This window comes from Schistocerca cancellata, chromosome 2 (assembly GCF_023864275.1).
Source record: "Schistocerca cancellata isolate TAMUIC-IGC-003103 chromosome 2, iqSchCanc2.1, whole genome shotgun sequence".
In the NCBI taxonomy this organism is placed as follows: domain Eukaryota; kingdom Metazoa; phylum Arthropoda; class Insecta; order Orthoptera; family Acrididae; genus Schistocerca; species Schistocerca cancellata.
In genome coordinates this window covers 56,889,694-56,916,763 of record NC_064627.1, presented here as the reverse complement: position 1 = coordinate 56,916,763, position 27,070 = coordinate 56,889,694, and the positions used below count along the sequence as shown (strand labels likewise).

The 27,070-nt window shown below is 44.2% G+C and overlaps 1 protein-coding gene across 3 annotated transcripts in view; it reads left to right on the top strand.

Moving 5' to 3' along the window:
* LOC126161329 (solute carrier organic anion transporter family member 4A1) overlaps positions 1–27,070 on the top strand; it is a 1,079,633-nt gene that overhangs the window by 682,865 nt on the left and 369,698 nt on the right. For all 3 annotated transcript variants that reach the window (XM_049917087.1, XM_049917085.1, XM_049917086.1), the window contains one exon: positions 7,280–7,584. In XM_049917087.1, coding sequence (XP_049773044.1) covers positions 7,280–7,584 — 305 coding nt within the window. The remainder of the gene's footprint in view (positions 1–7,279; positions 7,585–27,070) is intronic.

Below are 27,070 nucleotides of genomic sequence, written 5' to 3'. Positions count from 1 at the left end.
TCTGTCCAAAATAACAATATGATTTATTAAGACTAAACACAAAATAATAAACAAAAACACATGAAACATTTATAATACATCAAATTGGCTCAAATTGGATACTCAAATAAACACTATGAAGGTGAAATTGTCTCTAAATTAGATTGTGAGGTTTAAGACGAAGTGGTATGTGGAGCCAATTCCTTGCCACTCAAATCTTAAGAGAGACACACAGCTAACCCAACATTAATTGCTGCTACTCAAGACAGAACAAAGTTAGAAAAAGACGAACAGGCGCGCTCTACTGAGCTCTGATTATCACCTAGGAAAATCCCTATCTGCCAGTGCTGCGGACATACATTACCAAGCTGTCTTCTTAACTGCCAGAACACAATCTGGCGTACCAGAGGCGATGGTTGGTTGCTTCGACGTCCTCGACCGAAAGGCGAGAGCCGACTACCTAGAGCACCCGTACAGGCCGAACACACTACATTCCCACCCCCACGACAGTGGCCGTGGTTAAAACGTTCCAATCAGCAACTCGAAAACCGGCGGAAAATTCCACTCTATTGCCGGAGCACTACCATTCCACCAATGGAGATTCTTGGCGCCAATTTCTGCGCTGATTTTGCTACGTCACGGAGCTATGCCCTGAGCAAGCCAATCACAGTTACTATTTTGCAGAAAGCGCGGGAATTTTCCCGCCACAACTGAATGGGTACACAAGTCATTCCCACGGCTCGCTGGTAGCCCGCCAGAAAGTGTTTTCGCTAAGTTTCTGCGAAGTAACGGAACCTCTAGCCCAGCCGCTACTTCAGACCTCTCCGGGCGTGTCTTTTGACAATGTCGGCGTCTGCAAAGCATTCACTCGACTTCCTCACACCCGTCGGCTTAACCCTTTCCAGATCAGCAGAGCCCGCCTGTCACCGGACCACCTGGGTGACGAGAGACGCTGCGTGGGAAGTCCGCATGTGAAGGAATAGCGACTTTTCACTGCATGCAATTAGAGAGGAAAACCGTAAGATAGAAATATGAGAGGGGGCTCATGCCACCTCTCAAACCTTGTAAATTTCCGTCTGTTGCTTTCATTTTGGACACCAGTATCGATTCCTACCTTAAAGACGCCTGTTTTCAGTCACCTAAATTAGTCAAATGTACCATAAAAATGCTAAATCTGCCACCCAGTAGGGATCGTCAAGATGTTTGATATGACGAACGATTTGATTTCATTAATTACGCTATAAAATCTTTTTAACATTTGATCTCGACTGAGCAACCTTAAACTTTAAAATGTACGATATCACCGTATTAATTATCAAAACTTCTGAGGAATTTCTGGAATTGACGATGGTTCAATCCCATAGGAAGCTAGTCTGTGGGCTATCGAATGAAGAAACTGAATTAAAGCTCATCTCTTTGTGCCAGTCACCTGCTATGGCAGAAATTGGACAGGAAAGAGAGCCCACTCTAGGTACGTTCACGTTCAGATGTGGTTCTTATTTGTAGCAGTGGATGTGATGTCAAATTAAAGCTGTTACAACAGAATTACGTAGATAGCAAACTTCGTCGGTAATTGCGATACACACGAAGATTTCTAACTTCTACGGACTTGTAGTGACCAGCACTACGGCGAAAAAGGTTCTTTATCATTATTGTTCGGAATAACAAAGAAATTCCATAAATTTATTTTATTATATGTCTTTAAATCTCTGGTATCGCATTACAACTGAAGTAGCAGTAAGATAAAAGACCAGTGCGTCTGACGAATTCGGTGACTGTAAAGCCGTCGGCACACGAACCGTGTATCCGAACGTTGAGTGTTGAGCGTGCCGAATTTCTGACTTCACAGCGGCGAATAGCACTCAGATATTCTGCGCTTGCGTCTGAGCGTTGACCAATGAGATGGCACAACGCCACCTACGTCACAAGCACACCGTCTCCCTTCAGTACAGAGTTGTGAGGCGCCATATTGGTATTCATTTCAAGCCTATATGTATATATGCCGTTTGTGAGGACCAGCAAATTGAGAATCACTGGAAAACCCGTAGTTAACTGTGTGATTCGTTTCAGTAAAATAATGAGAAACGTCAAATTCGTGGCAAAAGAATTATTGTAACTTGCGTATTATGAGAGTAGGCTATTTGAAGGCAGCGACACACTGAAGATCCACCCAAAACGTATTGTTGTAGGTAAAATTTGTTATAATTAAATTTCAATTAATACCATATGTACGATTAAGGTTTTCAGCAACGGGTAACATAATATGATTAGATTAAAGTGGTGTGGATTTGGTTTAGCGTGACGGCACGGTAGCTCAGCGTGTTCGGCCAGAGGGGTGACTGCCCTCTGTAATAAAAGAACTGAATAAATGGATCAGTAACGAACTTCAATGGGCGTCAGGGGACGTCCACCACGAACAATTGCAACGAACCATAACGAACAAAATGAGATAAAAAAGCGTAATGAGTTGAGTGATTGACTTCTGAAGAGAGGGTAATTGGGGTAATGGGTCGCGCGCCTTGACCCTTCCAAATTCTTTTGCTAACATTCGCGTTTTTATTAGTTTCTGATACTTTATTATTAGTTTAATATAAACATATACTATAATTTTTGATGTTATGTAAATATAAGTTCACCTTTTTTTGAGGGGTGACTTTGTTCGATTGGCTTAATCTACAGGACAGCTTACGCTATTTGTATAAAGATATTTTGCTCCTTTTTCTTTTACGCCTAGTAATTCACATGTTGCAAAGATTCTGCTACTGAGTAGGAACAGTGATCAAGTAATACTGACCTTGGGGTTTTACTAAAATGTGGGAATGATGAAATAATGTTTATCTTAAGCGGAGAAGTATTCCAAATTTGTAATGCACCGTTTGTAATGGAACTTTTATAAATCTGTGTCCTTATTGATTGGACATGGTTCTCTCCTTTTCGCGGACAGTGGAGGAAATGTGCGTTTTAATAGAGCTAGCGTGGGTATTTTACGCACGGCCGTTGAGTAAACAGTGTGATTATGAACTAGAAGCATCCCTCAACTGCCGCTGGAGTGCGCTGCGATCGCGTATACCACGTTGGGGCCCACGTACAAGTCGCATCGTTTCTGAGCGTTCAGCAGCACGTTGAACTTGGCACGCTCAACGTTAACGTTCGACAGCACGGTCCGTGTGCCGACGGCTGCTGAACGCTCAAGAACGATGTGACTTGTGCACGCGGTACGTGGACCCCGACGTGGTATACGCGATCGCAACGCACTCCAGCGGCAGTTGAGGTATGTTTCTAGCTCGTAAATCTCACTATTTACTCAACGGCGGCGCGTAAAATTCCCACGTTAGCTCTATTAAAACGCACATTTCCTCCATCGTCCAAGAAAAGGAAAGTACCATGTCCAATCAATAAGGACACATGCTTATAAAAGTTCCATTAAAAACAGTGCATTACAAATTTGGAATACTTCTCCGCATAAGATAAACATTATTTCATCATTCCCTCATTTTAGTAAAACCCCAAGGTCAGTCTTACTTGATCACTGTTCCTACCCAGTAGCAGAATCTTTGCAACATGTGAATTACTAGGCGTAAAAGAAGAAGTAGCGCAAGCTGTCCTGTAGATTAAGCCAATCGAAGAAAGTCACCTCTCAAAACAAGGTGAACTTATATTTACATAACATCAAATATTATAGTATATGTTTATATTAAATTAAAATAAAGTATCAGAAATTAATAAAAACGCGAATGTTAGGAAAAAAAAATTGGAAGTGGCAAAACGCGAACCCCCACCCCAACTCACATCTCAGTTTAGGACAGTGACGTTATGCATTACGCTATACCAACAACACGCCCGTAGTATCTAATCATATTATTTTACCTCTTGCTGAAAACCTTACTCGTAGCTATGTTACTAACTGAAATTTAATTATAACAAGTTGACCAAGAACAATGCGTTTTGGGTGTATCTTCAGTGTGTCGTTGCCTTCAAATAGCCTACTCTCATAACATGTAATTTACAATAATTCTTTTCCACGAATATGATGTTTCTCATTATTTTATTGGAACGAATCACACACTTAACAACGGGTTTTCCAGTGATTCTCAATTTGCTGGTCCTCAGAAACGGCATATATACCTTGAAACACGTATGTATGCAGGGTATACATTACCAGCGATGGCGAGCCATGAGAGAATCTCTGACCAGAGAGTTATTTATCGTGCTAATCTGCGCTTGACCGCGCGAGAGTTCAGTTGCATCTAGGGAGTCGGCAGTTGCGGATTCAGTTCTGTTGCGAATGAGAGTGAGTCGCGAGTGGTACGTAGCGAGTCGCAAGAGTATGTAGTAGCACGTAGCGAGTTAGCTGTTGTGTGTGAGGAGTCGGCGGGCGTCATTACACTTGGCGACATCCGGTCCAGGATCGTATTTCGTTGAGAATCTTCTGAAAAGTAGTCAGATTTTGCTCTTATTTACTTAATATAATTAGCATTTGGCGCAACGCTTTTACTAATTTTATGACTTTCTTTCCTCAGATCATCGGCAATTGGTTGCTCTGTTGTATTTGTATTTGTTGCTTTTTGCATTGTGCTTATTTCTTGTGTGAATAATTGTGACCAGTGTAAAAATGCCGCGAAAGACTATTAATAGTGCATCGCGAGGTATAATGAGTGAAATAACCGAATTAAACAGCTTGACCGATAGTAATTGTGATGCGCAGTGTAACCTCCCCACAAAATTTTGAAAAAAATAGACAATTCTTAAATGTTAATGTGAATAGAGCGAAGTGTGATTTCCCAGCAAAAATAAAAAGAAAGACCTTTGATAATGAAAACGTGCCAAAAGTTACTTCCCCACAAGATTACTGACTAATAATGATTCAAATGTTGTTGAGCTCTGACAGAACATCGTTAAATTGAAATAAAAGCGACTGTACCTTCGCTACAAAAATATTGAAAAATAATGGCCCAATGTAAACTCGACACAAAAATTGAGAAATGAACATTAACGATTGCTTTGTAGACAGAATTATTATTGTGGCACTTCTTGAACAAATTAATTACAATTACAATACATTTTTTAGCTGAGCGCAAAGCTGCTTCATTACCTTATTTAAAAAACATACCTCGTCCTGAATCTTGACCAGAGTGCCATGTCGACGCCCGCCGACTCCTCACACACAACAGCTAACTCGCTACGTGCTACTACATACTCTTGCGACTCGCTACGTACCACTCGCGACTCACTCTCATACGCAACAGAACTGAATCCGCAACTGCCGACTCCCTACATGCAACTGAACTCTCGCGCGGTCAAGCGCAGACTAGCACGATAAATAACTCTCTCGTCAGAGATTCTCTCACGGCTCGACATCGCTGGTAATGTATACCCTGCATACATACGTGTTTCAACATATAGGCTTGAAATAAATGCCAATGTGGCGCCTCACTACTCTGTACTGGAGGACGACGGCGTGCATGTGACGTAGGCGACGTTGTGCCATCTCATTGGTCAACGCTCAGACGCACGCTCAGAGTATCTGACATGCCAGATACTGCTCTGTACGTTCGGAAAGACTCCCGAACGTGCTGTTCCACGCTATGACGTCAGAAACTCGGCACGCTCAACGCTCAACGTTCGGATGCACGGTCCGTGTGCCGACGGCTTAAGAATGAGACTGTGGGTTCAGGTATAGCACTGCGGCACTGTTAAGAACGGGATGGACCAATGAGAGAATAGCATCGTGTGGCGGGAGTTTCAAATTGAAAATATTCAGTTTATCGTAACTTTCCGTAAGCAAAATTTTTTGATTTGTTTTTTTCTGCTCTAGTATCGTGTGACAGATGCTCACTTACGAGGACAGTTCAATAAGTAATGCAACACTTTTTTTTCTGAAACAGGGGTTGTTTTATTCAGCATTGAAATACACCAGGTTATTCCCCAATCTTTTAGCTACACAACACTATTTTTCAACGTAATCTCCATTCAATGTTACGGCCTTACGCCACCTTAAAATGAGGGCCTGTATGCCTGCACGGTACCATTCCACTGGTCGATGTCGGAGCCAACGTCGTACTGCATCAATAACTTCATCATCCGCGTAGTGCCTCCCACGGATTGCGTCCTTCATTGGGCCAAACATATGGAAATCCGACATTGCGAGATCGGGGCTGTAGGGTGCATGAGGAAGAACAGTCCACTGAAGTTTTGTGAGCTCCTCTCGGGTGCGAAGACTTGTGTGAGGTCGTGCGTTGTCATGAAGAGGGAGAAGTTCGTTCAGATTTTTGTGCCTACAAACACGCTGAAGTCGTTTCTTCAATTTCTGAAGAGTAGCACAATACACTTCAGAGTTGATCGTTTGACCATGGGGAAGGACATCGAACAGAATAACCCCTTCAGCGTCCCAGAAGACTGTAACCATGACTTTACCGGCTGAGGGTATGGCTTTAAACTTTTTCTTGGTAGGGGAGTGGGTGTGGCGCCACTCCATTGATTGCCGTTTTGTTTCAGGTTCGAAGTGATGAACCCATGTTTCATCGCCTGTAACAATCTTTGACAAGAAATTGTCACCCTCAGCCACATGACGAGCAAGCAATTCCGCACAGATGGTTCTCCTTTGCTCTTTATGGTGTTCGGTTAGACAACGAGGGACCCAGCGGGAACAAACCTTTGAATATCCCAACTGGTGAACAATTGTGACAGCACTACCAACAGAGATGTCAAGTTGAGCACTGAGTTGTTTGATGATGATCCGTCGATCATCTCGAACGAGTGTGTTCGCACGCTCCGCAATTGCAGGAGTCACAGCTGTGCACGGCCGGCCCGCACGCGGGAGATCAGAGTCTTGCTTGACCTTGCGGCGATGATGACATGCTTTGCCCAACGACTCACCGTGCTTTTGTCCACTGCCAGATCACCGAAGACATTCTGCAAGCGCCTATGAATATGAGAGATGCCCTGGTTTTCCGCCAAAAGAAACTCGATCACTGCCCGTTGTTTGCAACGCACATCCGTTACAGACGCCATTTTAACAGCTCCGTACAGCGCTGCCACCTGTCGGAAGTCAATGAAACTATACGAGACGAAGCGGGAATGTTTGAAAATATTCCACAAGAAATTTCCGGTTTTTTCAACCGAAATTGGCCAAGAAATAAAATGTGTTGCATTACTTATTGAACAGCCCTCGTAATAGGCCGCATTGATAGTTGATTTTTGGTTGGGTACCTCTATTGTAACACTGGTAATTATTCATACGTATAGAGTGACACTTGTTACACAGAGGCCCTGTACGGAATGGTGGGTGTTGTGCTCGCAGGCATGGTGGTGAACGGGTTCGTGAACGTGGTGATCACGACGATCGAGCGGCGCTTCGGGCTGCGGTCGTCGCAGTCGGGGCTGGTGGCGGGCGGCTACGACATCGCGTCGTTCGCGTGCCTCGTGCCAGTCACCTACCTGGGCGGCCGCGCCGGCGCCTCCAAGCCGCGCTGGCTGGGCGCCGGGGTGGCGCTCATGGGCCTCGGCTCGCTGCTCTTCGCCGCGCCGCACTTCGCCGTCGGCCCCTACCGGGGCGCCGCCCACCGCGCAGACACCTGCGCGCCACACAACGCCACCGACGCCCTGGTGAGTACGAGGGGAAGGTCAGCGGAACAGTTGTGTTCGTGATGTACGACGAATGTTTTCGAAAAAAAAGTAGGCTGGATCTTCTCTCTCTTTTTTTTTTTTTTTTTTTTTTTTTTTTTTTCGTCAGTCTACTGACTGGTTTGATGCGGCCCGCCACGACTTCCTTTCCTGTGCTAACCTCTTCATCTCAGAGTAGCACTTGCAACCTACGTCCTCAATTATTTGCTTGACGTATTCCAGTCTCTGTCTTCCTCTACAGTTTTTGCCCTCTACAGCTCCCTCTAGTACCATGGAAGTCACTCCCTCATGCCCTCATGTCTTAGCAGATGTCCTATCACCCTGTCCCTTCTCCTTATCAGTGTTTTCCACATATTCCTTTCCTCTCCGATTCTGCGTAGAACCTCCTCATTCCTTACCTTATCAGTCCACCTAATTTTCAACATTCGTCTGTAGCACCACATCTCAAATGCTTCGATTCTCTTCTGTTCCGGTTTTCCCACAGTCCATGTTTCACCACCATACAATGCTGTACTCCAGAAGTACTTCCTCAGAAATTTCTTCCTCAAATTAAGGCCGCTATTTGATATTAGTAGACTTCTCTTGGCCAGAAATGCCTTTTTTGCCATAGCGAGTCTACTTTTGACGTCCTCCTTGCTCCGTCCGTCAATGGTTATTTTACTGCCTAGGTAGCAGAATTCCTTAACTTCATTGACTTCGTGACCATCAATCCTGATGTTAAGTTTCTCGCTGTTCTCATTTCTGCTACTTCCTCATTACTCTCATTACTCTCAAACCATACTGTGTACTCATTAGACTGTTCATTCCGTTCAGCAGATCATTTAATTCTTCTTCACTTTCACTCAGGATAGCAATGTCATCAGCGAATCGTATCATTGATATCCTTTCACCTTGTATTTTAATTCCACTCCTGAACCTTTCTTTTATTTCCATCATTGCTTCCTCGATGTACAGATTGAAGAGTAGGGGCGAAAGGCTACAGCCTTGTCTTACACCCTTCTTAATACGAGCACTTCGTTCTTGATCGTCCACTCTTATTATTGCCTCTTGGTTGTTGTACATATTGTATATAACCCGTCTCTCCCTATAGCTTACCCCTACTTTTTTCAGAATCTCGAACAGCTTGCACCATTTTATATTGTCGAACGCTTTTTCCAGGTCGACAAATCCTATGAAAGTGTCTTGATTTTTCTTTAGCCTTGCTTCCATTATTAGCCGTAACGTCAGAATTGCCTCTCTCGTCCCTTTACTTTTCCTAAAGCCAAACTGATCGTCACCTAGCGCATTCTCAATTTTCTTTTCCATTCTTCTGTATATTATTCTTGTAAGCAGCTTCGATGCATGAGCTGTTAAGCTGATTGTGCGATAATTCTCGCACTTGTCAGCTCTTGCCGTCTTCGGAATTGTGTGGATGATGCTTTTCCGAAAGTCAGATGGTATATCGCCAGACTCATATATTCTACACACCAACGTGAATAGTCGTTTTGTTGCCACTTCCCCCAATGATTTTAGAAATTCTGATCCAATGTTATCTATCCCTTCTGCCTTATTTGACCGTAAGTCCTCCAAAGCTCTTTTAAATTCCGATTCTAATACTGGATCCCCTATCTCTTCTAAATCGACTCCTGTTTCTTCTTCTATCACATCACACAAATCTTCACACTCATTGAGGATTTCAATGTATTCTTTCCACCTATCTGCTCTCTCCTCTGCATTTAACAGTGGAATTCCCGTTGCACTCTTAATGTTACCACCGTTGCTTTTAATGTCACCAAAGGTTGTTTTGACTTTCCTGTATGCTGAGTCTGTCCTTCCGACAATCATATCTTTCTCGATGTCTTCACATTTTTCCTGCAGCCATTTCGTCTTAGCTTCCCTGCACTTCCTATTTATTTCATTCCTCAGCGACTTGTATTTCTGTATTCCTGATTTTCCCGGAACATGTTTGTGCTTCCTCCTTTCATCAATCAACTGAAGTATTTCTTCTGTTACCCATGGTTTCTTCGCAGCTACCTTCTTTGTTTTCCTTCCCAACTGGATCTATCAACTAAAATTTGTACCAGCGCCGGGATTCGAATCCGACTTTTCTGATTCTTAGGCAGATTCGCTATACAACGCGCCACTCTGGCACTACGGCGACACCATCTGCACAGAATACCCCAATACGTCTCCCTCGCCGAAACAATTTACAATTCAAACTTCAGCCCACTCAGTCTGTTGCTGTTCCCCTTCTAAACTAGCTTCAGTATTGCAGAGGCTCTCGGAAATCGAAATAACACCCTGACATGGAGCGAAATGGGGTTAATCCTGCCTTTACCCCAGGTATAGATGATACATTAATAATACACAGTTGATGTTCCGAGACATATTGAGTCTCACCATCATCTACTGTAATCTCCCCCCCCCCTCCCCATCCTTCCTAATTCCATCTATTGTCCACATTAGTCTTTTAAAAAGATTTTTGAGAGGAGCGAAGATCACAATAAACTTTCTAGTTTACTTAGCTCGCCTTGTAGAGTTGGCTCCAGTTCGCCTTGTTTGAAGCTGAAAATGTCACATTTTAGTTCCTCAAGGTTGGATAGGTCTAAACAAATTTGAAGATTGTTGTTGCAGAATTTTTGTTTTTGCGTAAATATATTTTTTCATATTTTAGTTTATCATACAGTCTCTTGCTTTTTCACATTAACAAAGCCTAAATTACATTGTTCGCACAAAATACAAAAATACGTCCGATCACATCAGAGGCATGCTTACGACTCTCACACTGTGCGGAAATAATCATGCTCCAAAGGGTTTACAATTTTTCTTAAAAACTGAATTTCTACTAATTGCTGTTACATTATTATTTTCGATTATTATTACTTAATAAATGAATGCAGAAATAAACATAGTAACCAATACAGTATTGCATAATAAATAACAGAAATTTTAAGTGTGCCAATAATTCGTAATTTCAAATGTTCCTAAACAAATAATTTTCACTGTACTTTCAGAAGTAGTACTTATCGATTATAACATAGAAATTAAAACACTATATAAGCAGTCCGCAGTTCGTGGTCTAGTGGCTAGCGTTGCTGCCTCTGGATCACAGGATCCCGGGTTCGATTCCCGGCCGGATTAGGGATTTTCTTTGCCCAGGGACTGGGTGTTTGTGTTGTCCCTGTGTTGTCTTCATCATTTCATCATCCTCATCATCATTCGCGTAGCGGCGGTGCAACAGAAAGGGCATCCGGCCACCCGTTAAATTAACCCTGCCAAATCTGACCATACCCATGCTGGCCCTGCGAAGCTGTGGGACAAAGGCACAAGGGAAAGAAGAAGAAGAAGACTGAAACATTTTATAAACTAATTCCATTTTCATAAATTTTACCTTGAAATATAACATGCTGTGTATAATATCACATGAAATTCTTCAGAATAGCAACTGAAATAATATTGAATTCTCCAAAATCCCAAAAATAATACTGGTATCGTCAACTACTGTTGAGGAAAAGTGATGCTACAGGAGGATGTCCCGTTACACTACGATAATAATGTAGGCTTAAGCAATGAATTAAAATTTGTACCGGTACTGGGATTCGAATCCGGGTCTATTCTATTTTGTTGTATTCCGATATAGGAGAGACTCTGCAATACTGATTGGTGCTTAGAAGGGGAATAGGAATGGGCTGAAGCGTAAACTCCAATTTGTATCGGCAGGTGATACGTGTTCCGTATAGCTGTCGCAGCGGTAGCGCCAGTCTGGCGCAGCAGATAGTGCATCTGCCTCGTAAGCGGGTGACCTGGGCTCGAATGGTACTGCTGGTACAAATTTTAATTTTGTCCTTCAGCCTCCATCATTATCATACATGAAGGTGAGACTCAATCTCTCTCAGGAACATCAACTGTGTATGATTAAAAAACGAGGTATTCAAGTCACAACTCCAAAGGCTTTCTCGGCGTAATAGCCGGCTGGAGTGGTCGAGCGGTTCTAGGCGCTACGGGCATGGATGTGTGTGATGTCCTTAGGTTAGTTAGGTTTAAGTAGTTCTAAGTTCTAGGGGACTGATGACCTCAGATGTTAAGTCCCATAGTACTCAGAGCCATTTCGGCGTAATAATTCTTGCTCGTATCCTCAGATACACCCAGCATAAGGCATAAAGGCCACAGATTTACCCTCCTCTTCATGCATCTCCGGGGATGGTCTAAACTCCTTAGCCCGACGAATCTGCTTCTCCACATATCCATTTTCCTCAAACACAGCTGTCAAACGCGCTAGTTTATGGGTTGGCCGAACGGTTATACGCGCTACAGTCTGGAACCGCGCGACCGCTACGGTCGCAGGTTCGAATCATGCCTCGGGCATGGATGTGTGTGATGTCCTTAGGTTAGGTTAGGTTTAAGTAGCTCTAAGTTCTAGGGGACTGGTGACCTCAGAAGTTACGTCCTATAGTGCTCAGAGCCATTTCTTTTGACCGCGTCGGTAGTAGCATTATGTTATGCGTACCAGTGTCGTAAAAACCCCGCTGCGGTAGGCACGGTGGAAGGCAACTCTTAAGCATACAGAAACCGATCGGTATGAGTCAGCTGAATACCATTCCAAATCACCATCATGTTTCTTGTAAACCAACAAGTCCAAAAATGGAAGCCTCCCACCACTTTTGACCTCCATAGTAAATTGAATTCTGAGATGAATCATCATCATCATCATCACCATTTAAGACTGATTATGCCTTTCAACGTTCAGTCTGGAGCATAGCCCCTCTTATACAGTTCCTCCATGATCCCCTATTCAGTGCTAACATTGGTGCCTCTTCTGATGTTAAACCTATTACTTCAAAATCATTCTTAACCGAATCCAGGTACCTTCTCCTCGGTCTGCCCCGACTCCTCCTACCCTCTACTGCTGAATCCATGAGTCTCTTGGGTGACCTTGCTTCTCCCATGCGTGTAACATGACCCCACCACCTAAGCCTGTTCGCCCTGACTGCTACATCTATAGAGTTCATTCCCAGTTTTTCTTTGATTTTCTCATTGTGGACACCCTCCTGCCATTGTTCCCATCTACTAGTACCTGCAATCATCCTAGCTACTTTCATATCCGTAACCTCAACCTTGTTGATAAGGTAACCTGAAACCACCCAGCTTTCGCTACCATACAACAAAGTTGGTCGAAAGACTGAACGGTGTACAGATAACTTAGTCTTGGTACTGACTTCCTTCTTGCAGAAGAGAGTAGATCGTAGCTGAGCGCTCACTGCATTAGCTTTGCTACACCTCGCTTCCAGTTCTTTCACTATGTTGCCATCCTGTGAGAATATGCATCCTAAGTACTTGAAACCGTCCACCTGTTCTAACTTTGTTCCTCCTATTTGGCACTCAATCCCTTTATATTTCTTTCCCACTGACATTACTTTCGTTTTGGAGATGATAATCTTCATTCTGAGATGAAATGGTCCAAAAATCGGTTAAACGCATCGCGTCCATGAGGCCAGATAAAAAAGTATCGTCAACATATCTCCAACTTTGCAGCCTACGTACTCGTGAATCTACAAGTTTATTTCAGCGTTTTCCCCAGGCATGGAACGCGTCCTAGAAGGGTTTGACGAGATGTTCGTTCAGTGTCGTCATCACGGACGCCTCGATCCCCTCGGTGACTTCAGAATGCGTCAGTTGGGTGCCTCATTCCCACAGGCTACGAAAACTTGCAGATGCAACTGGCCTGTGGTGGAAACACCCTATTGGCTCACTGCCATGCCAGCTGACCTAACCCATCTTCAGCAACTGCGACTAGGTGGTCCCGCCTTCATTCTCTTTTCGCTTGTTCGATAGTGCAGTTCTTGAATCTTTTCTTTATCTGCTTGTACAGTCATTATCATGGCAGAAAATTGAGCTTTCTTTTCAACTAAGGAAATTGATACTTTGTAACAAGGCAAAGTGTTCGTAAACCTTATAATAATAATCTCACTTCAGCCTTCAAAAATTTTATTAGTATCCAAGCACCATAGCATCATCTGAAGTCTTCTGACGAATGCCAAAAATCCGGTAGCTGAGAATATAGACGTGCTGAGGTTCATTTTCTTGCAGAACAGTCAATTTTTTTAAATTGGTATAATTTCAGTATAATGATAACAATTTTTTGCTTTAGTCAGTAGGTGGAAATATTGCGATAAAGTGGAAACAGATTTATTTGTGCCTTCACAGCTTTAAAGCTACTCCTGGCCTTAGTGCTAAGCTTGGTTACAAAATTTGGTAGGGAAAAAGTTATATTTACTGAACCTGTGACGTAGCAGGACCTCTGCTATTTGTAAAAATGAAGATAAAACCTTACTTTCAAATGTACCTTCAAAATAGCAGTCAGAAAATTTCACATGAAATAATGGAAAATTGTGCTTTTAGGAATACAGTGACATACTACAATGATAATGAAGCTTCACCTGATAGATATCTCAGTGTTCTTAATGATCGCCTAAAATGTAGTGTGAGACGTAGCAACCATGTTGCATTCGAAATTTCAAATTACCTCACTCACATTGTTTAATGATTGGAAGTGTATTACGCGTTTCGATTATGCATCATTTTCAAATACGTTATACAAAGCTTCATATTTAAAAATACTACATATAATAAACTTATGAATACATTGTAGCTAATTTCCTGCTGCTAGCAACAGACAAGTGCAAATGTACTTGTGCACTTGTCTGGCGGAATTGAAAAAACTCAAAGTTCAGGGTGAATAAATAAACAAATATTCTAGGCTTGATGAACACATTATAATTCCTTGAAAGCGATGGAAGAGTTTACCAGCTCATTGGCTTCCACTGGTAACATTAAATGCCCCATCAGTAACATACCTCTCCCCTGCCCTTCGGCGAAAAAGTTTCCAAAGATATGCTTACAGTATACGACATCCCACATTATTTTGATATGAGGAACCATTCGCAATGTTTGTTCAAGTTTTCTTTAAACTCTTTCTTCACGCACGTAGATGCATTGAACTGTTACATACAGTATAATGTGTTCAGTGTAATTAAATTACTACTCAATTCGCATAACATAAAAAAACTACTTTATTAAATACGAGGGTTCGAACTTTAATAGTGGCAACTATTTATTTACAGCTCGTACAAAATAGATACGTGTTTCAAAGTTTTACTGACCTTGAAAGTAGCCACTAGCATTGCATATAACCTGTTGCCAGCGATGTGGAAGTCGTAGGATACTCTTAGCAGTGCCAGTTGTGTCGACAGTTCGAGCGGCGCGGTCTCTTGCCCGACGAATTTGTAGCAGTTCTGAAACGAATGCTGTGAAGTGTTTCCTTCAGTTTAGAAACCGAGTTGAACTCACGAGGGCTTAAGTCAGGGGAGTGCAGTAGGTGGTATAGCGCTTAGCAGCGCCATCAGTAACACCTTGCACTGTACGTGCTTGAGCATTGCCCTACAAAATGATGGTCAGGTCCTGCAGAAAATTGCAATCACTTCTGTCTCTATGCTTTTCATGTTTGGAACACTACCTACGACCAGCTTAGAGACAATGCAAAGATTGGACAGATAAATTACGAATAAGAAATATATACACTCCTGGAAATGGAAAAAAGAACACATTGACACCGGTGTGTCAGACCCACCATACTTGCTCCGGACACTGCGAGAGGGCTGTACAAGCAATGATCACACGCACGGCACAGCGGACACACCAGGAACCGCGGTGTTGGCCGTCGAATGGCGCTAGCTGCGCAGCATTTGTGCACCGCCGCCGTCAGTGTCAGCCAGTTTGCCGTGGCATACGGAGCTCCATCGCAGTCTTTAACACTGGTAGCATGCCGCGACAGCGTGGACGTGAACCGTATGTGCAGTTGACGGACTTTGAGCGAGGGCGTATAGTGGGCATGCGGGAGGCCGGGTGGACGTACCGCCGAATTGCTCAACATGTGGGGCGTGAGGTCTCCACAGTACATCGATGTTGTCGCCAGTGGTCGGCGGAAGGCGCACGTGCCCGTCGACCTGGGACCGGACCGCAGCGACGCACGGATGCACGCCAAGACCGTAGGATCCTACGCAGTGCCGTAGGGGACCGCACCGCCACTTCCCAGCAAATTAGGGACACTGTTGCTCCTGGGGTATCGGCGAGGACCATTCGCAACCGTCTCCATGAAGCTGGGCTACGGTCCCGCACACCGTTAGGCCGTCTTCCGCTCACGCCCCAACATCGTGCAGCCCGCCTCCAGTGGTGTCGCGACAGCGTGAATGGAGGGACGAATGGAGACGTGTCGTCTTCAGCGATGAGAGTCGCTTCTGCCTTGGTGCCAATGATGGTCGTATGCGTGTTTGGCGCCGTGCAGGTGAGCGCCACAATCAGGACTGCATACGACCGAGGCACACAGGGTCAACACCCGGCATCATGGTGTGGGGAGCGATCTCCTATACTGGCCGTACACCACTGGTGATCGTCGAGGGGACACTGAATAGTGCACGGTACATCCAAACCGTCATCGAATCCATCGTTTTACCATTCCTAGACCGGCAAGGGAACTTGCTGTTCCAACAGGACAATGCACGTCCGCATGTATCCCGTGCCACCCAACGTGCTCTAGGAGGTGTAAGTCAACTACCCTGGCCAGCAAGATCTCCGGATCTGTCCCCCATTGAGCATGTTTGGGACTGGATGAAGCGTCGTCTCACGCGGTCTGCACGTCCAGCACGAACGCTGGTCCAACTGAGGCGCCAGGTGGAAATGGCATGGCAAGCCGTTCCACAGGACTACATCCAGCATCTCTACGATCGTCTCCATGGGAGAATAGCAGCCTGCATTGCTGCGAAAGGTGGATATACACTGTACTAGTGCCGACATTGTGCATGCTCTGTTGCCTGTGTCTATGTGCCTGTGGTTCTGTCAGTGTGATCATGTGATGTATCTGACCCCAGGAATGTGTCAATAAAGTTTCCCCTTCCTGGGACAATGAATTCACGGTGTTCTTATTTCAATTTCCAGGAGTGTATATATTTCAGTGTCGACTAATTTGAGAAGCGGTAGTACTCATCGAAACAAGAAAAATAAATCAAAAACATACACGTCCGGAAATGCATACTTTCTGAGATAAGTCCAGTAAACATGGGTCCGGAAATCCATGTTTTCTACGATAAAGACGTGTTTACAGGAGGTGTTCAACGTGGCGTCCATTCACAACAATGCCCCCTTCTGCCCTCCGGCGTAAGGAATGAATCACCTTTCGAAGTAGACCTGGTTGTTGTTGCACCTGATCCTACGCACTGAAGACGGGACCCTGTACTATCCGCACATCGTTGATTAGTGTGGCGTTGACCAATTCCGTCAACTTTCCTCATCACCAAAAGTTTAGGGGATTCAGGTTTGAAGGACGAGCAGGCTTAGGTGAGGCCCCCCCCCCCCCCCCCCCCGCACACACACACACACACACACACACACACACACACACACACACACCAATCCAGCGGTCCTGAAATTGTTGAATTGGCAGGAGCCAATTTACGGAGGTTGGAGGAAGCCGAAAGGCACGCGATTAAGCTCACGCAGGCTGGCGTGAGGTGTGGAACAGGTCAGAGAAATAAGACTAGCAAAACAAGAGTAACTGGTAGAATACTTAACTTTAATCCATAATTGAACATCTCTCGTACTGTACAACTGGCTTCACAATAATAATTATCAAATGCTATGGCGCCTTGCTAGGTCGTAGCAAATGACGTAGCTGAAGGCTATGCTAACTATCGTCTCGGCAAATGAGAGCGTAGTTGTCAATGTGGCATCGCTAGCTATGTCTGCTGTACAACTGGGGCGAGTGCTAGGACGTCTCACTAGACCTGCCGTGTGGCGGCGCTCGGTCTGCCATCACTGACAGTGGCGACACGCGGGTCCGTCGTATACTAGCGGACCGCGGCCGATTTAAAAGCTACCACCTAGCAAGTGTGGTGTCTGGCGGTGACACCACAGAAATGTCTGTGTCAGATGTTCGCGCACACTGCGACGAAAGTGTGTTGGTGCGCCATCATGCATGGACCACATTTGTATTCGTTACTGCAGTGGCACAAGAAACGGTGGGCAATACATTAATGAGAAAGTTCAGATAATGCGCCTCAGTTAACCGTCTTGGCAGGACGTATGGCTCTATTAATTTATCGCCCCCTAGTACGTCTGCCCATACATTTATTGAGAATCAGTGTTGATGCCCTCTTTCCTGAATTGTTCGGGTATTTACATCTACCCATACATGCTGGTTATGAAAATCCACAACAACATTTCTTGTGAATCCTGCCTCATCGGTAAATGTGAAAAGTGGATCTGCAGCACACTTCTGCAGCAGCCATTGACAGAAGCACCGCCTGCCGTGATGATCCTTTGGCCTTTAGGGCCTGAAAGCGCTATAGATGATAGGAGTACTACAATTTTCATGAAATAATCCCAGACAAAAGAGTGAGACACGTCTTCTGCCGCTGTTAATTGACGCACACAGGTTCCAAGGGTTTCTTCCACCGAACGTGGCACACGCTCCTCCGAACCAGGATTGCGGTCTATGCGGGGCCCTCCGCTGCCAGTCTTCCGAGATGCAAGGGTACCCGCGTCCCTCAGACGCCGGAAAAGTCTGCTAGACTGCTTATCAGAGGGCACTCTGCTCTGTGAATTTTTTTCAGCACAGGGGCTCGCAGTATTTGTGGATCATATGTTGAAAACAATAGACTGGCTGGGTGAGATTAAGATATGTGAACACAAAATAAGCAGTCTTGCATATGCGGATGACTTAGTTGTGATGGCAGATTCGATTGAAAGTTTGCAAAGTAATATTTCAGAGCTAGATCAGAAATGTAAGGACTATGGTATGAAGATTAGCATCGCCAAAACGAAAGTAATGTCAGTGGGAAAGAAATATAAACGGATTGAGTGCCAAATAGGAGGAATAAAGTTAGAACAGGTGGACGGTTTCAAGTACTTAGGATGCATATTCTCACAGGATGGCAACATAGTGAAAGAACTGGAAGCGAGGTGTAGCAAAGCTTATGCAGTGAGCGCTCGGCTACGATCTACTCTCTTCTGCAAGAAGGAAGTCAGTACCAAGACTAAGTTATCTGTGCACCGTTCAATCTTTCGACCAACTTTGTTGTATGGTAGCGAAAGCTGGGTGGATTCAGGTTACCTTATCAACAAGGATGAGGTTACGGATATGAAAGTAGCTAGGATGATTGCAGGTACTAGTAGATGGGAACAATGGCAGGAGGGTGTCCACAATGAGGAAATCAAAGAAAAACTGGGAATGAACTCTGTAGATGTAGCAGTCAGGGCGAACAGGCTTAGATGGTGGGGTCATGTTACACGCATGGGAGAAGTAAGGTTACCCAAGAGACTCATGGATTCAGCAGTAGAGGGTAGGAGGAGTCGGGGCAGACCGAGGAGAAGGTACCTGGATTCGGTTAAGAATCATTTTGAAGTAATAGGTTTAACATCAGAAGAGGCACCAATGTTAGCACTGAATAGGGGATCATGGAGGAACTGTATAAGGGGGGATATGCTCCAGACTGAACGTTGAAAGGCATAATCAGTCTTAAATGATGATGATGATGATGATGACAGGGGCTCGCGGGCTACGCCCATTTACTGAACAATAGCAGAATATCGTATACGCCATTTCACTTGTCGAGTAGTACGCTTCAACTGCTGACAAGTGGTGGAAGAGTGGAATTTGTACGTAGAAACAGCGCAGTAACAATAAACACTGAAAGTGAATCCGCGTTTGGAAGAAGGTCGAACACCATGATACGCACCCTGAGTTGACAGTACTGTACAATAAGGCACGCAAACACGACAAAAGTAACGTAGCCTGCGACACGACTCGAACCAAACAACTGACTGTAGACTAGTTAATACCAATTCCACCAGGCGAAACGCCTTTCCTGCGTGTTGGAATTGACCTCCTCGGACTATTTCCAACGTATGTTAGTGGCGATAGGTCGATTATTGTTTGCGCTGATTATCTGACGCGCTACGCCATTACAAACGCCGTGAAAACAGCCGAAGCATTCGAGGTAGCCAAATTCATCGTAGATGACAGTGTATTAAAACACGGTGCCCCAAGGTCGTTAATTGCGGATCGAGGGAAAGGTTGCGCGACGCTTGGTTGCTGATATTAGCACAGTCGTTACACTAGCGCTCCGTCAAATGAGTCGGCAGGGTATTATGATGTCTTACTTACACAGGGTGTATACGTGGACAAGGGAAAAAAAGTCCCGGATTTTTCTCGGATTTCCCGGTTAAAAATACACTTTCTCCCGGGTGACAGTATATTTTCCCTTGTCAATCCTTTGAATGGTTATGGTTTTATACACGGGCGTACAATTTACCGACACTTTAGGAAACGAAACTCAGGGAAAAAGACACGTTTCGGAAATATCTTCGATGTGCAGCAACATGTACGCTGCGTATTTTCGTATTACGAAAGTATACATTGGAATTCCACCAAACACCGCATGTTACTTTCCGAATCATTGAAACCGAGATTTCTATGAGCTTTTGTAAGCCTTTCGTAGCTCATGTCACGTGATCTCGCCAGCCGATGACAGCGGATATTCAGAGCATAGGATACGTGATGTAGTCAGCCAACAGCAACATCACTTGTTAAGTAGCACGAACACACAAACAGGGAAAGTTAGTAATTTAAATTAATATACATAGTGTTGCTACAAGAAAAGAAAAGCTTTCACATACAATATTGGTCTCAAGCTGCAAGAGAAGCTAAGCTTTCGCATATACTGTTGATCTTTTTTCCGCGTGTTACACTTTAAGATATATCACACAAATGTGCCAATAAAATTTTTAATAATGTCATAAATGTCTGATCTTCAGGGTTCGAAATTCTTCTAAACGGCTCGTCATCAAAGAGTTGATTTTTAAATGACAGTCAAACGCTCTGTGATTTAATAAATTCATGGTACATTCTTGCACATAGTCCAACTTACGTAAAGGGATATTTACTTTTAAAGTAACGTTTTTCAAACCACTATTCGCAATATTTTCCCGCGACCCGTCGGAAATAGGTTCGTTTCAGCAGCTGCCAGAGAGCGCAGATACCAGGCGACATCGCGCTTGGGTAACTATCATGACGTAGGAAGCACGTATGTACGTACGTGTAAAATATTAAAATATCATACATTATTTCATAAAAGAAACAAGACATCAGAGGATACTCCAAGAGCATCTGAATTTCGTGAACCATACTAAAATGTGCACAAAAAATGGTTCAAATGGCTCTGAGCACTATGCGACTTAACTTCTAAGGTCATCAGTCGCCTAGAACTTAGAACTAATTAAACCTAACTAACCTAAGGACATCACACACATCCATGCCCGAGGCAGGATTCGAACCTACGACCGTTGCGGTCGCTCGGCTCCAGACTGTAGCGCCCAGAACCGCACGGTCACTCCGGCCGGCAAAATGTGCACATTTAAAGAGCATACTTAAAATGCACATTCGTATGTCCAGATTCACAATGAAGTAGACCTCGACCTGAACCTCGACCTGATATTAAGCTTTTCGATGTGGTTTTCGGGATGTAAATTTTCTTGGAGTACCAATACTGTATTATATCATGTTTGGTTCTTTATTATGGCATAATGCCATACGTGCTAGAAAATGAAAACGTGCACTTGAACAGTTGAAACTAGTCAGTACTGTGGAATTAAACATTTCGTTTCAAATACATTGACTGCCTCTGGGGGAAAGGTTAACAGAAGTCAAATTTCTTTCGCAAACAGACAAAAATAACTTCATTGTTCCGCAAGGCGATTAATGCTGGACTTTCAGAAAGGTGGAAATAAAATAAAATCTGAAACTAATGACATCATTCAGCCTTCCGTAATTATGTGAATGCGTTTTAATTCACTTGATAGCTCCTGGCCACAGATATCCGTTTTGTTTTCATTTGACGTGAGAGTAAACGAAGGGGAAACAACAAAATCACTAATGTAAACACGGGTCACGTGGAGACTACCCACTATAACTCAGACTGCTCTGCACATCATCCACGGATCTACGACATTTGCTAACCGGGTCAATACTAAAAAAAAATCGAACTTTCAAAATACACTCCTGGAAATTGAAATAAGAACACCGTGAATTCATTGTCCCAGGAAGGGGAAACTTTATTGACACATTCCTGGGGTCAGATACATCACATGATCACACTGACAGAACCACAGGCACATAGACACAGGCAACAGAGCATGCACAATGTCGGCACTAGTACAGTGTATATCCACCTTTCGCAGCAATGCAGGCTGCTATTCTCCCATGGAGACGATCGTAGAGATGCTAGATGTAGTGCTGTGGAACGGCTTGCCATGCCATTTCCACCTGGCGCCTCAGTTGGACCAGCGTTCGTGCTGGACGTGCAGACCGCGTGAGACGACGCTTCATCCAGTCCCAAACATGCTCAATGGGGGACAGATCCGGAGATCTTGCTGGCCAGGGTAGTTGACTTACACCTTCTAGAGCACGGTGGGTGGCACGGGATACATGCGGACGTGTATTGTCCTGTTGGAACAGCAAGTTCCCTTGCCGGTCTAGGAATGGTAGAACGATGGGTTCGATGACGGTTTGGATGTACCGTGCACTATTCAGTGTCCCCTCGACGATCACCAGTGGTGTACGGCCAGTGTAGGAGATCGCTTCCCACACCATGATGCCGGGTGTTGGCCCTGTGTGCCTCGGTCGTATGCAGTCCTGATTGTGGCGCTCACCTGCACGGCGCCAAACACGCATACGACCATCATTGGCACCAAGGCAGAAGCGACTCTCATCGCTGAAGACGACACGTCTCCATTCGTCCCTCCATTCACGCCTGTCGCGACACCACTGGAGGCGGGCTGCACGATGTTGGGGCGTGAGCGGAAGACGGCCTAACGGTGTGCGAGACCGTAGCCCAGCTTCATGGAGACGGTTGCGAATGGTCCTCGCCGATACCCCAGGAGCAACAGTGTCCCTAATTTGCTGGGAAGTGGCGGTGCGGTCTCCTACGGCACTGCGTAGGATCCTACGGTCTTGGCGTGCATCCGTGCGTCGCTGCGGTCCGGTCCCAGGTCGACGGGCACGTCCACCTTCCGCCGACCACTGGCGACAACATCGATGTACTGTGGAGACCTCACGCCTCACGTGTTGAGCAATTCGGCGGTACGTCCACCCGGCCTCCCGCATGCCCACTATACGCCCTCGCTCAAAGTCCGTCAACTGGACATACGGTTCACGTCCACGCTGTCGCGGCATGCTACCAGTGTTAAAGACTGCGATGGAGCTCCGTATGCCACGGCAAACTGGCTGACACTGACGGCGGCGGTGCACAAATGCTGCGCAGCTAGCGCCATTCGACGGCCAACACCGCGGTTCCTGGTGTGTCCGCTGTGCCGTGCGTGTGATCATTGCTTGTACAGCCCTCTCGCAGTGTCCGGAGCAAGTATGGTGGGTCTGACACAACGGTGTCAATGTGTTCTTTTTTCCATTTCCAGGAGTGTAGTTTCACATTTCATTCTTAAGCATGAGATCGAAAAGCAGTATTACGAAATTTTTTTATAAATTTGGAATCGTCTTATTCTTCCATAATTTGTGTGATGTCCCCGTTTCTTCTCCTTCCTCGTTGTAACAAACAATCATGTCATCACCAATTCTGTAGCTATTGCTGCCACTGTCAAAATTTGTTCGCTGATTAACTTCACTAGCCCTGCCAGAATGACAGGTTTAGTTATCCCGCGATTATTTTCCGGTTAGGCGTTATTATATGTGTTCGACAAAACGTTTTCCGCGTTGCTTCTGGAATAGAGCTTACGCGGCTGCTAGCGGGGGACTGTACTACTGGTCCTTACAAGTGTAACGATCTGGCCAGAAATTTGCTGTCAAAATTTCATTTTCTTGGATACACCGAGTAGATAATACGTGTTCTTTCTCACCTGCTATTCCTGTCAGTCGTTTATTTCCATTCTGGTAGTCTGAATCTATGGATTTCGCTGGTAATTATAACAATTCTGATCATTCGCAAACCCAATCAACTTGAAATGTGTTCAAAAATGTTCAAATACCAACAGGGAAGCGTTTCAAAATCATATGAATAATCGATAGACAAACGTGCGCTGTATGCTAGGCGGTTTGTGAAACAAGTTTTATTTCCTCAAGAATATGAATTTGGCGACCCCTTTCCCCGGTAGCATCTAGCTGCTTGCTGCGACTGCTTGCACATCCAACAGCCACATTCCTGTAGCCAGAAGCGGGAGAATCTACTACTGAAACGTGACTCAACTGCGCATGCGCCCGCGCGTAACTGCTAAAACAAATCGATTGTAAACAGTTGCGACTTCACGCTCATTGGAGGAACTGCATAGTCTTCCTAAAGCCTTTGACACATTTTCAGTTGGCAGACGCTTGCATGAGCACTGTGTGTCGTTGCTGTATATGGCGCATTTCCTTTGCAATTTGAGTTATTTTCGTTTTTTTTTCTCGTTTACGTTTTAGTGTTGATGTATTATTCTCCAGTAGCGGGATACAGTAATATCCTTTGTTATAGTATCGGTTCTTACCATTCAAAATTACAAAATTTTAACTGAAAACTGAAACAATGAAAAATTCCCGAAATTCTAAAAATATCCCGTGTTTTTCCAGCTTTTCTCCAGGATGAAAAAATTTCCGTGTTTTTCCCGGATCTCCTGTTTGTCCCGGGTCGTATACACCTTGTATACAGAACATAATGTCTTTTCAAAGTTTTCGACTCTTTTTTTTCTTATAGGGTTGGATATTAGGTTCATGTATCGTGTTCTACAATACTGTTTGACAGAGGCAGTTACATTCCAGTGGACACCGTCAATGAGCACTGTGTGTCGTTGTTGTATATGGCACATTTCCTTTTCCTTTGCAATTTGAGTTATTTTCGTTTTTTTTCTCTCGTTTACGTTTTAGTGTTGATGTATTATTCTCCAGTAGCGGGATACAGTAATATCCTTTGTTAGAGTATCGGTTCTTACCATTCAAAATTACAAAATTTTAACTGAAAACTGAAACAGTGAAAAATTCCCGAAATTCTAAAAATATCCCGTGTTTTTCCAGCTTTTCTCCAGGATGAAAAAATTTCCGTGTTTTTTCCGGATCTCCTGGTTGTCCCGGGTCGTATACACCCTGTATACAGTACATAATGTCTTTTCAAAGTTTTCGACTCTTTTTTTTCTTATAGGGTTGGATATTAGGTTCATGTATCGTGTTCTACAATACTGTTTGACAGAGGCAGTTACATTCCAGTGGACACCGTCAATGAGCACTGTGTGTCGTTGTTGTATATGGCACATTTCCTTTGCAATTTGAGTTATTTTCGTTTTTTTCTCTCGTTTACGTTTTAGTGTTGATGTATTATTCTCCAGTAGCGGGATACAGTAATATCCTTTGTTAGAGTATCGGTTCTTACCATTCAAAATTACAAAATTTTAACTGAAAACTGAAACAATGAAAAATTCCCGAAATTCTAAAAATATCCCGTGTTTTTTCGGCTTTTCTTCCGGATGAAAAAATTTCCGTGTTTTTCCCGGATCTCCTGGTTGTTCCGGGTCGTATACACCCTGTATACAGTACATAATGTCTTTTCAAAGTTTTCGACTCTTTTTTTTTTCTTATAGGGTTGGATATTAGGTTCATGTATCGTGTTCTACAATACTATTTGACAGAGGCAGTTACATTCCAGTGGACACCGTCAATGAGCACTGTGTGTCGTTGCTGTATATGCACATTTCCTTTGCAATTTGAGTTATTTTCGTTTTTTTCTCTCGTTTATGTTTTATTGTTGATGTATTATTCTCCAGTAGTCCGCCCCGGTAGCTGAGTGGTCAGCGTGACAGACTGTCAATCCTAAGGGCCCGGGTTCGATTCCCGGCTGGGTCGGAAATTTTCTCCGCTCAGGGACTGGGTGTTGTGTTGTGCTAATCATCATCATTTCATCCCCATCGACGCGCAGGTCGCCGAAGTGGCGTCAAATCGAAAGACCTGCACCAGGCGAACGGTCTACCCGACGGGAGGCCCTAGCCACACGACATTTTCATTTTTTCATTCTCCAGTAGCGGGATACAGTAATATCCTTTGTTAGAGTATCGGTTCTTACCATTCAAAATTACAGAATTTTAACTGAAAACAGAAACAATGAAAAATTCCCGAAATTCTAAAAATATCCCATGTTTTTCCAGCTTTTCTCCAGGATGAAAAAATTTCCGTGTTTTTCCCGGATCTCCTGGTTGTCCAGGGTCGTATACACCCTGTATACAGTACATAATGTCTTTTCAAAGTTTTCGACTCTTTTTTCCTTATAGGGTTGGACACTAGGTTCATGTATCGTGTTCTACAATACTGTTTGACAGAGGCAGTTACATTACAGTGGACTCCGTCAATGAGCACTGTGTGTCGTTGTTGTATATGGCACATTTCCTTTGCAGTTTGAGTTATTTTCGTTTTTTTCTCTCGTTTATGTTTTATTGTTGATGTATTATTCTCCAGTAGCGGGATATAGTAATATCCTTTGTTAGAGTATCGGTTCTTACTATTCAAAATTACAAAATTTTAACTGAAAACTGAAACAATGAAAAATTCCGGTAATTCTAAAAATATCCCATGTTTTCATCATCATCTTGGACAGTTTCCAGCCACTGGCTGGGTCTGTCGGGAACACAAGCCTCTCCATCGTGTTCTGTCTTTCCACCATTCCCCCTCTTCCACCTTCGTCCAGTTCTCTCCTCTTCTCATCACACATTCCTCCACTCCCTTCACCCATCTATCCCTTGGTCTTCCTCTGGGCCTCTTCCCCTCCAGTTGCAGATCAAACATCCTCTTTGGAATTCTTCCCTCATCCATTCTCTTCATGTGTCCATACCACTGCAGTCTTGATTTTTCTATCCTGTCCTGTACTGGTTCCTCCTTTAGTCTTTCCCTCACATACACATTTCGCAATCTGTCTCGTCTTGTTACTCCCAACCTGCTCCTCTGGAACTTCATTTCACTAGCCTGTATTCTACTTTTGTCGCTTTTGTGCATTACCCATGTCTCACTTCCGTATGCCAATATGGGGACAAAGTAGGTTCGGTATATAATTCCCTTGGATTTCTGTGGCACCTCCTTGCTCCAAATAAGCCCCCTAATGCATTTGTAGAACTGCCCTGCTTTTCTGCACCTTTCATTTATTTCCATTGCGTTTCCCCCCTTACTTTCAATCACGCTTCCCAGGTACTTGAAGTTCTCTACCACTTGTAGTTTTTCCCCTCCACAAGTTATATCCACATTTGGCCTATTCTTCTTCCTTGTTGTGACGATTATTTCACTTTTCTTTGCAGAGAATCTTATAGGGTTGGATATTAGGTTCATGTATCGTGTTCTACAATACCGTTTGACAGAGGCAGTTACATTCCAGTGGACACCGCATGTGTGGCTGGTGTGGCGCTTCCTCTCGCTATTCTA